This window comes from Scyliorhinus torazame, chromosome 5, assembly GCF_047496885.1.
Source record: "Scyliorhinus torazame isolate Kashiwa2021f chromosome 5, sScyTor2.1, whole genome shotgun sequence".
NCBI classification, from domain to species: domain Eukaryota; kingdom Metazoa; phylum Chordata; class Chondrichthyes; order Carcharhiniformes; family Scyliorhinidae; genus Scyliorhinus; species Scyliorhinus torazame.
The window spans coordinates 319,992,973-320,007,922 of NC_092711.1; the positions used below are offsets into that span (position 1 = coordinate 319,992,973).

General features: G+C 46.8%; 1 protein-coding gene across 2 annotated transcripts in view; it reads right to left on the minus strand.

Annotated features, from left to right (window-relative positions):
- The window catches only part of LOC140421315 (tripeptidyl-peptidase 2-like), a 194,416-nt gene that overhangs the window by 53,023 nt on the left and 126,443 nt on the right, over window positions 1–14,950 (minus strand). For both annotated transcript variants that reach the window (XM_072505959.1, XM_072505960.1), the window contains exons 17-18: window positions 8,138–8,292; window positions 5,920–6,036 (exon numbers count right to left, since the gene is read on the minus strand). In XM_072505959.1, the coding sequence (XP_072362060.1) occupies window positions 5,920–6,036; window positions 8,138–8,292 (272 nt within the window). The remainder of the gene's footprint in view (window positions 1–5,919; window positions 6,037–8,137; window positions 8,293–14,950) is intronic.

Below are 14,950 nucleotides of genomic sequence, written 5' to 3' on the forward strand. Positions count from 1 at the left end.
ACATTCTGAAGGAGAAGGATGAACACCCAGTGGCCGTGGTACATTTTGGTACAAACGACATGAGTTAGAAAAAAGGGATGAGGTCCTAAAAGCAGACTATCGGAAGCTAGTAAGGAAGTTGAAAAGTTTGGACCGCAAATGGAGCGATCTCAGGATTGCCTCCAGTGTCATGTGCTAGTCAGAGTAGAAATAGCAGGATATATCAGATGAATACGTGGCTGAAGTGATGGTGTGAGGGGGAGGGTTTCAGATTCCTGGGACATTTGGATCGGTCCTGGGGGAGGTGGGGCCAGTTCAAATTGGACAGGTTAAGTCTGGGCAGGACCGGGACTGATATCCTGGGAGAGTATTTGCTTGAGTGGTTTTACTAAAATGGTGGATGGGAACCTATGTAAGGCGTCAGAGGAGGAGGAAACATGGGCAAGAACAAAAGGCAGAAGGGGGAATAAGAAAAGTGATAGGCAGAGAAATCAAGGGCCAGAATCAAACAGGGACACAGTGAAAAAGAATGGGAACAGGACGAGAAATGTTAAAAAGGCAAGCCTTAAGCCTTTGTGTCTTAATTCACGAAGCATTCTCAATGTGGTGGATGAATCAATCCTGCAAATAGACGTAAATGCGTATTATATAGTCGGGATTACGGAGACATGGGTGACCAGGGAGGGGAACTGAACATTCACGGGTATTCAATATTAGGAAGGACAGACAAAAAGGAAACGGCGGTGGGGTTGCATTGCGGGATAAAGAGGAAATTAACACAATAATGATGAAGGATATTAGCTCCCAACAACATGAAATCTGTATGGGCAGAGCTGAGACACATCAAGGGGCAAAGAAATGTTAGTGGGGGTGGCTGGTTAGCACAGTGGGCTAAACAGCTGGCTTGTAATGCAGAACAATGCCAGCAGCGTGGGATCAATTCCCGTACCGGTTCCCCAAACAGGTGCCGGAATGTGGCGACTAGGGGCTTTTCATTGTAACTTCATTGAAGCATACTTGTGACAATAAACGATTATTATTATTGTTATATAGACCCCCAACAGGTAGTGGTGATGGCATTAAATTGGAGACGCATGCGACAAAGGAACATCTGTATTTATGGGGGATTTTAACCTGCATGCAGATTGGGCAAATCAAATTAGTAACAATACTGTAGAGGATGAATTTCTGGAATGTATACAGAATAGTTTTCTGTACCAATATGTTGAGGAACAGGTGAGAGAACACGCCATCCTAGACTGGGTACTGTATAATGAGAACGGAATAACTGGCAATCTAGTTGTGCGAAACCCCTTGGGGATGAGTGATCATAATATAATAGAATTCTTCATCAAGACGGAGAGTGACGTAGTTGATTCTGAGACTAGGGTCCTGATTCAAAGTGAAGGAAACTACGATGGTATGAGGTACGATTTGGCTATGATGGATTGGGGAACGTTATTTAAAGGGATGATGGTGGACAGCCAATGGCAAATATTCAAAGATCGCATGAGTGAACTGCAATAATTGTTCATTCCAGCCTGGCACAAAAAAACAGGAAAGGTGAGCAAACCATGGCTTAAAGGGAAACTAGATAAAACATTAAATTCAAGGGAGGAGCACAAAAAAATTGGTAGAAAAAACACCTGAGTATATATAGAGGGCAGTTTAGAATTCAGCAAAGGAGGACCAAGGAATTGACTAAGAAGGGCGAAATAGAGTACGAGAGTAAGCTTGTGGGGAACATAGAAAGTGACTGTAAAAGCTTCCATAAGTATGAGAAAAAGATCAGTGAAGACAATGTCTTCCCTTACAGTCAGAAACAGGGAAATTTATAATGTGGAGCAAAGAAACGGTTGACCAACTAAATACATACTTTGGATCGGTCTTCACAGAGGACACAAACAATGTACCAGAAATGTTGGGGAACGCAGGGTTTAGTGAGAGGTTGGAACTGAAGGGAATCAGTATTAGTAGGGAAATTGATTGGATTGATTGGTGATAAATCCCCAGGGCCTGGTCATCTACATTCCAGAATACTTTAAAAAGTGGCCTTAAAAATAGTGGATGCATTGATGGTCATTTTCCAAGATTCTATAGGCAGATTGGCGGGTAGCTAAGGTAACCCGTCAATTTAAAAAGTGGGGTAGAGAGAAAACAGAGATTCGTAGACCAGTCAGCCTGATGTTGATAGTGTGGAAATTGCTAGAGTCCATTATGAAATATTTAATAGCAGAGGCCTTGACAGAAATCTTTGGATCCTCACTGTCTTCAGGTGATGTCCCGGAGGACTGGAGAATAGCCAACGTTGTTCCTTTGTTTAAGAAGGGTAGCAAGGATAATCCAGGGAACTACAGGCCCGTGAGCCTTACGTCAGTGGTAGGGAAATTACTGGAGAGAATTCTTCGAGACAGGATCTACTCCCATTTGGAAGCAAATGGACGTATTAGTGAGAGGCAGCACGGTTTTGTGAAGCGGGGGTCGTGTCTCACTAACTTGATAGAGGTTTTCGAGGAGGTCACAAAGATGATTGATGCAGGTAGGGCAGTGGATGTTGTCTATATGGACTTCAGTAAGGCCTTTGACAAGGTCCCTCATGGTAGACTGGTACAAAAGGTGAAGTCACATGGGATCAGGGATGAGCTGGCAAGATGGATACAGAACTGGCTAGGTCATAGAAGGCCGAGAGTAGCAATGGAAGGGTGCTTTTCTGATTGAAGGGCTGTGACTAGTGGTGTTCCGCAGGGATCAGTGCTGGGACCTTTGCTGTTTGTAGTATATATAAATGATTTGGAGGAAAATGTAACTGGTCTGATTAGTAAATTTGCAGGCGACACAAAGGTTGGTGGAATTGCGGATAGCGATGAGGACTGTTAGAGGGTACAGCAGGATTTAGATCGTTAGGAGACTTGGGCGGAGAGATGGCAGATGGGAGTTTAATCCGGACAAATGTGAGGTGATGCATTTTGGAAGGTCTAATGCAGGTAGGGAATATACATTGAATGGTAGAACTTTCAAGAATACTGACAGCCAGAGAGATCTAGGTGTACAGGTCCACAGGTCACTGAAAGGGGCAACACAGGTGGAGAAGGTAGTCAAGAAGACATACGGCATGCTTGCCTTCATTGGCCGGGGCATTGAGCATAAAAATTGGCAAGTCATGTTGCAGCTGTATAGAACCTTAGTTAGGCCACACTTGGAGTATAGTGTTCAATTCTGGTCGCCACACTACCAGAAGGATGTGGAGGCTTTAGAGAGGGTGCAGAAGAGATTTACCAGGATGTTGCCTGGTATGGAGGGCATTAGCTATGAGGAGAGTTTGAATAAACTCGGTTTGTTCTCACTGGAACGACGGAGATTTAGGGGCGACCTCATACAGGTCTACAAAATTATGAGGGGCATAGACAGAGTGGATAGTCAGAGACTTTTCCCCAGGGCAGAGGGGTCAATTACTAGGGGGCATAGGTTTAAGGTGCGAGGGGCAAGGTTTAGAGGAGATGTACGAGGCACGTTTTTTTACAGAGGGCAGTGGGTGCCTGGAACTCGCTGCCGGAGGAGGTGGTGGAAGCAGGGACGATAGTGACATTTAAGGGGCACCTTGACAAATACATGAATAGGATGGGAATAGAAGAATACGGACCCCGGAAGTGCAGAAGATTTTAGTTTAGACGGGCAGCATTGTTGGCACAGGCTTGGAGGGCCGAAGGGTCTGTTCCTGTGCTGTATTTTTCTTTGTTCTTTGTTCACAACACTTGGAAAACAGTGGCAGGATCATATAGTCAGCATGGATATACAAAAGCGAAATCATGCTTGCAAATCTTTGGAATTCTTTGAGGATGTAACTGGTAGAGTTGATGGGGGTGGGGGGGGGTCAGTGGATATGCTTTATTTAGACTTGCAGAATAGTTTTGACAAAGTCTCACATAAGAGATTAGTGTACAAAATTAAAGCGCATGGAATTGGGGGGTAGTGTATTGAAAAGAGTAGAAAACTGATTGGCAGACAGGAAACAAGGAGTCGGAATGAATTGGCTTTTTTCCCAAATGACAGGCAGTGACTAGTGGGGCAACGCAGGGATTAGTGCTAGGACCCCAGATAGTCACAATACAATATTGGGGCGGCACGGTAGCACAGTGGTTAACACTGTTGCTTCACAGTGCCAGGGTCGATTCCCGGTTTGGGTCACTCCCTGTGCGGAGTCTGCACGTTCTCCCCATGTCTGCGTGGGTTTCCTCCGGGTGCTCCGGTTTCCTCCCACAAGTCCCGAAAGACGTGCTGTTAGGTGAATTGGACATTTTGAATTCTCCCTGTGTACCTGAACAGGCGCCGGAATGTGGCGACTAGGGGATTTTCACAGTAACGGGAATCGAACCCAGGTCCCTGGTGACACTGTGCTACCGTAATCTAGTCTGAGATGAGGAAAACTTCCTTCATCCAGAGTGGTGAGCCTGTGGAACACGTTGCCGCAGAAAGCAGTTGAGGCCAAAAATTTCTATGCTTTCAAGAGAGTTAGATATAGCTGTTGGGGCTAAAGGGATCAAAGGATAAGGTGGGGCGGGGGGGGGGGGGGGGGAGAAAGAGAGAGAGAAAGTGGGAACAGTGGATGATCAGCCATGATCGTACCGAATGGTGGAAAAGGCTCGAAGTGCCGAATGGACTCCTCCTCCTATTTTATATGTATCTGGTTTAAGGGGAAAAAATGCGAATGTTAAAAATGTTTCAGTAACAAAAACAAAGGATGGCTGGAGGCAGGTGGTCACGTGGCACAAACTCAACGAATCCATTCAGGCAAATCAGCCTCATATATATCGAGGGGTGCAGATGGTGAAGTTTGAGACATTTACCAATAGTAACTGAGCCTGGAAATGTGTTCAGTCCTGACGATTCTGCAAGTCTTATAAGATATCTGCGTGGAGATTGTGTGGGTAAGTTTATCTCGTGTGTATCCTAGGGAGGTCATACAAATAAACTGCAAGAAGACATTCCCTCACTTCCAGCAGCTGAAGGCTCATTTGACTGTCTTGAGAAGCTGGCAGTTTGATTTTACTGAACTACACACATATAATAGATTAAATATCATGTCACACACTTCGCCTGACACCATAAACAAACACGGTTACAGTTCAGCAATCCTTCCAGTTCAGCATTAAGGCTGCTTTCCACATCCGTCAGCAAGCAGTTACTTTCAAAGTATGACATAAATATCAAATGATCAAAATATCACTTCATTTTTCCACATCAAGGTAATGGATATATGGAATTAATTTGGTACTATCAGGTAGATGGCAGTAACAGCCAGATGCTAAAACTAACTGCTTTCTACCTCGTGTTAGTCATGGTCAGTGGGAAGCGCTCCAGACTCCGAGTCAGAAGGTTGCAGTTGCATTCCATTCCACAAACATCAGCACAAAATCCAGACTATGGGGCAGCACGGTGGCACAGTAGTTAGCACTGCTGCCTCACGGCGCCGAGGACCCGGGTTCAATCCCGGCTCTGGGTCACTGTCCGTGTGGAGCTTGCACATTCTCCTCGTGTCTGCGTGGGTCTCACCCCCACAACCCAAAGATGTGCAGGTACCTGGATTTCCCATGCTAATTTGCCCCTTAATTGGAAGAAAAAATAATTGGATACTCTAAATTTATAAAAAAGACAAAATCCAGACTGACACCGCAGTGCAGTATTGAGGAAGTGCTCCACTGCCTTTAGGATGGGGAATTAAACCAGGAGGCCTCGCCGGTGAGCCAAATTTCACCACATCCATTTGAAGCAGATCGGGAGGGAGAAAGAGAGTCTTCTCTTGTCTGTTGGTCAATATTCTGCCATCTTTTGCACAAACTTTCCATTAATCCAAGTATTTCTCAAACAGTTTAACACAATCCAAATTCAGCACAACACTCATCATTAAAAATGTAAAGTAAATGAACAGAGGGCAATACTCACAATGTGTAATGTGTCACTGTTACACTTCAATCCATGGAATGAAATGGCGTAGTCGATGGTAGCATGTCTCAGGCTGGACCACCAACGCGCAATGCAAATTTCAATGGTCTTTTCTTCCTGTAAATACACCAGAGGCAGTGAACCCAACAGGCCACTCTGATTGTGCATGTCCTTTGCTTAACAATTGATGATCACAAAATTACACAATTTACAGTGCAGAAGGAGGTCATTCGGCCCATCGAGTCTGCACCGGCCCTTGGAAAGAGCACCTTACCCAAGCCCACACCTCCACCTTATCCCCACACTTCCACCCTATCCTCGTAACCCCACCTTACCGTACCTTTTTTGGACACTAAGGGCAATTTAGCATAGCCAATCCACCTACCCCTGCACATCTTTGGACTGTGGGAGGAAACCGGAGCACCCGGAGGAAACTCACGCAGACACGGGGAGAACGTGCAGACTCCGCAGAGTGACCCAATCCGGGAATCGAACCTGGGGCCCTGCCGCTGTGAAGCCATTATGCTAACCACTATGCTGCCGCGATGTGCAGAGGGAGTTAAGAATAAATGCACAACCTTAAACAAAGGCATTGTACGTGGATCCTTCATCAGAACCAGAAACTGCGAGAGAAGCAAACTCAGGAAAGAGAATCATTAAATTGTGCCACAAGCCAAAAGGGACTCTACCCGGCTGAGTTTTTACCACCTCCCTGACATCAGCAACTACACCTTCTGGCCCACCCCACTCCCACTGAAAATCAAACCATCACTTCCAGACTGTCGCTGATGTCATCTCTTCCAGCTGATGCTATTTCCTAACGCTGTTCCACCAATTCCCACATCCCATTTCTATTTCCTCCCTGCCACACCAATAGGCCTGTCCAAATAGGAAATTTATCTGCTCCCATCCCACTGAATTAATTTTGCCCGATCTTAATTTTTCTATTTGGTTCTCCTTCGCCCGTTCTCTTCCCAACCCTGTCAGTGACTTTCCCGACACCTGCTGTTTTGAGGAGATCCATTTCCCTGACCTCCAAACTAGTCACTTTAGACTGTGGTTGTTCAGTCCTCAGCCTCTCGTCCCTCGTGGTTCCTCTGCTTCCTGCTCCAGTTGCAGCCCAGCAGTCCTCACTCTGTTTTCCATCACTCAGCAGAAATTTATCCTCATGGTCAATAGCTCTCGATTTAACGTCAAACATTTCCACTAACCTGGCTCCCAGCTATTACCTTCATTCCAAAACGTTAACTGGTCCCTCGCCAACCTCCTCTCCGATTACATTCTGGCTTTCCCCAACAAGTACTTACAAACATACGAATCAGGGGGAGGCCACTCGGCCCCTTGAGCCTGTTCCGGCATTCATTAAAATCATGGCTGATCTGATTTTAACCTCAACTTCACATTCCTGCCTACCCTGTGAAAGAGCACCCGACCTAGGCCCAATCCCCCGCCCTATCCTCGTAACCCCACCTAACCTTTGGACACTTTAGCATTGCCCATCCACCCTAACCTGCACATCTTTGGATAATTTTGTGTTTGGTAAGAGTATCAAGGGGCATGGTGGGTGATTGGAATTAGGATCAGTGATAATCAATGGATTGAAAGGTACAGAAGGCTCGTAGGCGTGAATAGCCTTCACCTCTTCTCACTGTCCAAAAAAGTGTTAGTTATCCAAGTCGCTGTTCACAACTGAAAGCCAGGTTAAATATTAAAGAATATGCACAATGAGATGGAAGTTAAACCATGTGGTTGCTATGCAGCAAAACCTGGCACAGAACGGATGGATGAACAACCTGGAGTCATCGGCAACTTGAAGTCCCTGTTTGAGGTTTCATGCCCATTTACTCCGGAGTGTTGCAGGAATTGCCTTTGCCATTTCCAAGGTGTCCTGAAAACCTACAGAGGCTGACTCTGTGATCATAGTGAGCAATTCCTGGATGGGCAGAGCTGAAATTCCTGCTCATTGTCTAACAGATAAACCATGAGCTCCTGATGTGAGAGTAGTGGCCGGCAGCCCCTGCGAGTGATGCTCTTTGCTGGCACAGCTCTGTCCTGGTCAGCAAGTGCAATTCAAGAGTCTTCCCCACTCTCTCAGGTGCAATGCTGGAATAGGTTTTATGCACATAATTCTTGCCGTTACTGTTATTCCTCCTCTGAGACAAGCTGGTGCACTTGATCGAAAACACAGCCGGGTCATCATTGATGCAGCAGTACTCACTTGGACTGGAAAAGCATCGGCCACAGAGGCTTTTTCTGACAGGTAGAGGTGGCGGTAAAACTCGTGCACCCGAAATGCCATCTGTTTCTGCAGCTGGATAGTATGTACCACAAACTCGCAGGTTGTATCTTCCGATTTTGAAGTCAGGCTTATTTCTGAAATAAAGCAAGTTCTCAGTGAGAATCAAAAAGTTAACCTTTACATTGCTATGCTTAGTAGGGTGGTCCTATGTTAGCTACAACGCACATGATTGCTGATAGGTCATTCATACTTGCTTGGACTGCAGCTTCACACTCTTTGACAGAGGATTACTAACTAGAGGCCTGCTGAAAATAATTACACACAAGTAGGGCACCTTACCCTTAAACACTGACAGTCTCAGGAGCACCTCCCGAGTACTAACACACTCCCAGGGACCCCTTCAAATACTGACATACGCCCAGGGACCCTCTTCAAATACTGACATACGCCCAGGGACCCTCTTCAAATACTGACATACGCCCAGGGACCCTCTTCAAATACTGACACACTCCCAGGGACCGGCTGCAAATACTGATACACCCCCAGGGACTGGCTGCAAATACCCCCCCCCCCCCCCCCCCACCCAGGGACCGGCTGCAAATACTGACACACTCCCAGGGACCCCTTCAAATACTGACACACTCCCAAGGACCGGCTGCAAATACTGACAAACTCCCAAGGACCGGCTGCAAATACTGACAGAATCCCAGGGACGCCATATAAATACTGACTCACTCCCAGGGACCGGCTGCAAATACTGACACACTCCCAGGGACGCCGTATAAATACTGACACACTCCCAGAGACCAGCTGCAAATACTGACACACTCCCAGGGACCGACTGCAAATACTGACACACTCCCAGGAATGCCGTATAAATACTGACACACTCCCAGGAATGCCGTATAAATACTGACACACTCCCAGGGACCCCTTCAAATACTGACAGAATCCCAGGAACCCTGTGTAAATACTGACACACTCTTAGGGACGCCCTGTAAATTATAACACAATTAATGCCCATTTAGGGTCTCATACCACTGTAGTAGGAGGCTCATCATGCGGGAAGCACAACAAGCAAAGCTGTGCAGAGTTTTCTTGCTGCTTTTCAGAGGGGTCACTCATTTAAAGGCATCTAATCGAGGGATTAGGTATTGGGAAGGTGGGAGCACCCCCTGAGAGCCATCCCCTGCTCATTGCTGACCTCCACTCAATCATAATCCCCACACCATGGGCACCATCCCTTCATCACTCACTTGCAGCCTGTGATCCAGAATCTAGGCCTCGGGTTAGCGTTGTACCAGCAACAGCCGCTCCCTCCCAGGTGGCACTGTTGTTCAATACAGCTGCTGGCCTTTGATTGGTCATCACCTCTCGGCAGGTGAAATGTCTGCCCCTGGGGTATTTCATCCTGAACCCCAGTCACTCACCATCCTGACGTGGAATTATATTGCTGTACCTTCTGTCCCGAGGACAAAATCCTGGATCTCCTTCTCTAAAAGCTCTATGAGTGCCCTACACCATGTTGAACATAGAAAATACAGCACAGAACAGGCCCTTCGGCCCACGATGTTGTGCCGAACCTTTGTCCTAGATTAATCATAGATTATCATTGAATTTACAGTGCAGAAGAAGGCCATTCGGCCCTTTGAGTCTGCACCGGCTCTTGGAAAGAGCACCCTACCCAAACTCAACACCTCCACCCAACACCAAGGGCAATTTTGGACACTAAGGGCAATTTATCATGGCCAATCCACCTACCCTGCACATCTTTGGACTGTGGGAGGAAACCGGAGCACCCGGAGGAAACCCACGCAGACACAGGGAGGACGTGCAGACTCCGCACAGACAGTGACCCAAGCCGGAATCGAACCTGGGACCCTGGAGCTGTGAAGCAATTGTGCTATCCACAATGCTACCGTGCTGCCCTTGAGAACAAATAAATCTACACTATATCATTTTACCGTAATCCATGTACCTATCCAATAGCTGCTTGAAGGTCCCTAATGTTTCCGACTCAACTACTTCCACAGGCAGTGCATTCCATGCTCCCACTACTCTCTGGGTAAAGAACCTACCTCTGATATCCCTCCTATATCTTCCACCTTTCACCTTAAATTTATGTCCCCTTGTAATGGTTTGTTCCACCCGGGGAAAAAGTCTCTGACTGTCTACTCTATCTATTCCCCTGATCATCTTATAAACCTCTATTAAGTCGCCCCCTCATCCTTCTCCGTTCTAATGAGAAAAGGCCTAGCACCCTCAACCTTTCCTCGTAAGACATACTCTCCATTCCAGGCAACATCCTGGTAAATCTTCTTTGCACCTTTTCCAAAGCTTCCACATCCTTCCTAAAATGAGGCGACCAGAACTGTACACAGTACTCCAAATGTGGCCTTACCAAAGTTTTGTTCAGCTGCATCATCACCTCACGGCTCTTAAATTCAATCCCTCTGTTAATGAACGCGAGCACACCATAGGCCTTCTTCACAACTCTATCCACTTGAGTGGCAACTTTCAAAGATGTATGAACATAGACCCCAAGATCTCTCTGCTCCTCCACATTGCCAAGAACTCTACCATTAACCCTGTATTCCGCATTCATATTTGTCCTTCCAAAATGGACAACCTCACACTTTTCAGGGTTAAACTCCATCTGCCACTTCTCAGCGCAGCTCTGCATCCTATCTATGTCTCTTTGCAACCGACAACAGCCCTCCTTACTATCCACAACTCCACCAATCTTCGCATCGTCTGCAAATTTACTGACCCACCCTTCAACTCCCTCATCCAAGTCATTAATGAAAATCACAAACAGCAGAGGACCCAGAACTGATCCCTGCGGTACGCCACTGGTAACTGGGATCCAGGCTGAATATTTGCCATCCACCACCACTCTCTGACTTCTATCGGTTAGCCAGTTCGTTATCCAACTGGCCAAATTTCCCACTACCCCATGCCTCCTTACTTTCTGCATAAGCCTACCATGGGGAACTTTATCAAATGCCTTACTAAAATCCATGTACACTACATCCACTGCTTTACCTTCATCCACATGCTTGGTCACCTCCTCAAAGAATTCAATAAGACTTGTAAGGCAAGACCTACCCCTCACAAATCCGTGCTGACTATCCCTAATCAAGCAGTGTCTTTCCAGATGCTCAGAAATCCTATCCTTCAGTACCCTTTCCATTACTTTGCCTACCACCGAAGTAAGACTAACTGGCCTGTAATTCCCAGGGTTATCCCATGTCCCTTTTTTGAACAGGGGCACGACATTCGCCACTCTCCAATCCCCTGGTACTACCCCTGTTGACAGTGACGACGAAAAGATCATTACCAACGGCTCTGCAATTTCATCTCTTGCTTCCCATAGAATCCTTGGATATATCCCGTCAGGCCCGGGGGACTTGTCTATCCTCAAGTTTTTCAAAATGCCCAACACATCTTCCTTCCTAACAAGTATTTCCTCGAGCTTACCAATCTGTTTCACACTGTCCTCGCCAACAATATTGCCCCTCTCATTTGTAAATACAGAAGAAAAGTACTCGTTCAAGACCTCTCCTATCTCTTCAGACTCAATACACAATCTCCCGCTACTGTCCTTGATCGGACCTACCCTCGCTCTAGTCATTCTCATATTTCTCACATATGTGTAAAAGGCCTTGGGGTTTTCCTTGATCCTACCCGCCAAAGATTGTTCATGCCCTCTCTTAGCTCTCCTAATCCCTTTCTTCAGTTCCCTCCTGGCTATCTTGTATCCCTCCAATGCCCTGTCTGAACCTTGTTTCCTCAGCCTTACATAAGTCACCTTTTTCCTCTTAACAAGACATTCAACCTCTCTTGTCAACCATGGTTCCCTCACTCGACCATCTCTTCCCTGCCTGACAGGGACATACATATCAAGGACACGTAGCACCTGTTCCTTGAACAAGTTCCACATTTCACTTGTGTCCTTCCCTGCCAGCCTATGTTCCCAACTTATGCACTTCAATTCTTGTCTGACAACATCGTATTTACCCTTCCCCCAATTGTAAACCTTGCCCTGTTGCACGTACCTATCCCTCTCCATTACTAAAGTGAAAGTCACAGAATTGTGGTCACTATCTCCAAAATGCTCCCCCACTAACAAATCTATCACTTGCCCTGGTTCATTACCCAGTACTAAATCCAATATTGCCCCTCCTCTGGTCGGACAATCTACATACTGTGTTAGAAAAGCTTCCTGGACACACTGCACAAACACCACCCCATCCAAACTACTTGATCTAAAGAGTTTCCACTCAATATTTGGGAAGTTAAAGTCACACATGACTACTACCCTATGACTTCTGCACCTTTCCAAAATCTGTTTCCCAATCTGTTCCTCCACATCTCTGCTACTATTGGGGGGCCTATAGAAAACTCCTAACAAGGTGACTGTTCCTTTCCTATTTCTGACTTCAACCCATACTACCTCAACAGGGTGATACTCCTCGAACTGCCTTTCTGCAGCTGTTATACTATCTTTAATTAATAATGCCACCCCCCCCCCACCTCTTTTACCACCCTCCCTAATCTTATTGAAACATCTATAACCAGGGACCTCCAACAACCATTTCTGCCCCTCTTCTATCCAAGTTTCCGTGATGGCCACCACATCATAGTCCCAAGTACCGATCCATGCCTTACGTTCACCCACCTTATTCCTGATGCTTCTTGCGTTGAAGTATACACACTTCAACCCATCTCCGTGCCTGCAAGTACTCTCCTTTGTCAGTGTTCCCTTCTCCACTGCCTCATTACACGCTTTGACGTCCTGAATATCGGCTACCTTAGTTGCTGGACTACAAATCCGGTTCCCATTCCCCTGTCAAATTAGTTTAAACCCTCCCGAAGAGTACTAGAAAACCTCCCTCCCAGGATATTGGTGCCCCTCTGGTTCAGATGCAATCCGTCCTGCTTGTACAGGTCCCACCTTCCCCAGAATGCGCTCCAATTATCCAAATACCTGAAGCCCTCCCTCCTACACCATTCCTGCAGCCACGTGTTCAACTGCACTCTCTCCCTATTCCTAGCCTCGCTATCACGTGGCACCGGCAACAAACCAGAGGTGACAACTCTGTCTGTCCTGGCTTTTAACTTCCAGCCTAACTCCCTAAACTTGTTTATTACCTCCACACCCCTTTTCCTACCTATGTCGTTGGTACCAATGTGCACCACGACTTCTGGCTGCTCCCCCTCCCCCTTAAGGATCCTGAAGACACGATCCGAGACATCCCTGGCCCTGGCACCCGGGAGGCAACATACCTTCTGGGAGTCTCGCTCGCGACCACAGAATCTCCTATCTATTCCCCTAACCATTGAATCTCCTGCAACTATTGCTTTTCTATTCTCCCCCCTTCCCTTCTGAGCCCCAGAGCCAGACTCAGTGCCAGAGACCTGGCCGCTAGGGCCTTCCCCCGGTAGGTCAGCCCCCCCAACAGCATCCAAAACGGTATACTTGTTTTGAAGGGGAACGGCCACGAGGGATCCCTGCACTGTCTGCCTGTTTGTTTTTTTCCCCCCTGACTGTAACCCAGCTATTCTTGTCCTGTTCCTTGGGTGTGGTTACCTCCCTGTAACTCTTCTCAATCACCCCCTCTGCCTCCCGGATGATCCGAAGTTCATCCAGCTTCAGCTCCAGTTCCCTAACACGGTCTTTGAGGAGCTGAAATTTGGCGCACTTCCCGCAGGTATAGTCAGCGGGGACACCGGTGGTATCCCTCACCACCCACATCCTACAGGAGGAGCATGTAACTGGCCTAGCCTCCATCCCCTCTTACCTTACAGAATATAGCTGCCGTGTGGACTAACTAGATCTCCGCCCTCTGACTCTGCTCTCAGTCAGCTACACTTTCTGTAAACTCCTGGCTCTCTTCTCACTCTTTGCGGAAATGTCGGAAACAAAATGAAAGGAGCACCTTACTCCCTCCTCACCTAACTCCCTCGGTCACCAAACTCTCACTATCGCACTCAAATGCACCAAATTCAGCACTCCCTCGGTCACCAAACTCTCACTATCGCACTCAAATGCACCAAATTCAGCACTCCCTCAGTCACCAAACTCTCACTATAGCACTCAAATGCACCAAATTCAGCACTCAGTGCAAACAAAGTCTGCACTGTAGGGGATCACTTTTATCCTGTGAATCTAGCCTCTGAAAAACTGGCCTAATCCAATTAACTAATTAACAAGTTCCAGCTGCAATTGCCTACAAGTAGAAGCCTGTTTAAAGCTGATTGAAAATTCACCTTCTTCTAAACCAAACAGCAACTTTTAAGTTAATTAACTAAATAAAAGAAAGACTGAACTTTAGATAAAAATGAAGCCTTATACTCCCTCGGTCACCAAACTCTCACTATCGCACTCAAATGCACCAAATTCAGCACTCAGTGCAAACAAAAGCGCAGTGATTGAAGGCAGCAGCTCACCACCATCCTCTCAAGGGCAATTAGGGTGGGGAATAAATGTTGACCTAGCCAACGATGCCCACATCCCGTAAATTAATTACAAAAATTATTTTTTCTTCTTTTTAATAAATTTAGACTCCCCCAATTCATTTTTTCCAATTAAGGGGCAATTTAGTGTGACCAATCCACCCAAGCTGCACATCTTTGGGTTGTAGGGGTGAAACCTACGTAGTCATGGGGAGAATGTGCAAACTCCGCACGGGCAGTGGCCCGGGGCCGGGATCGTACCCAGGTCCTCAGCGCCATGAGGCAGCAGTGCTAACCATTGTGCCACCGTACCACCCCCAATTACAAAAATTC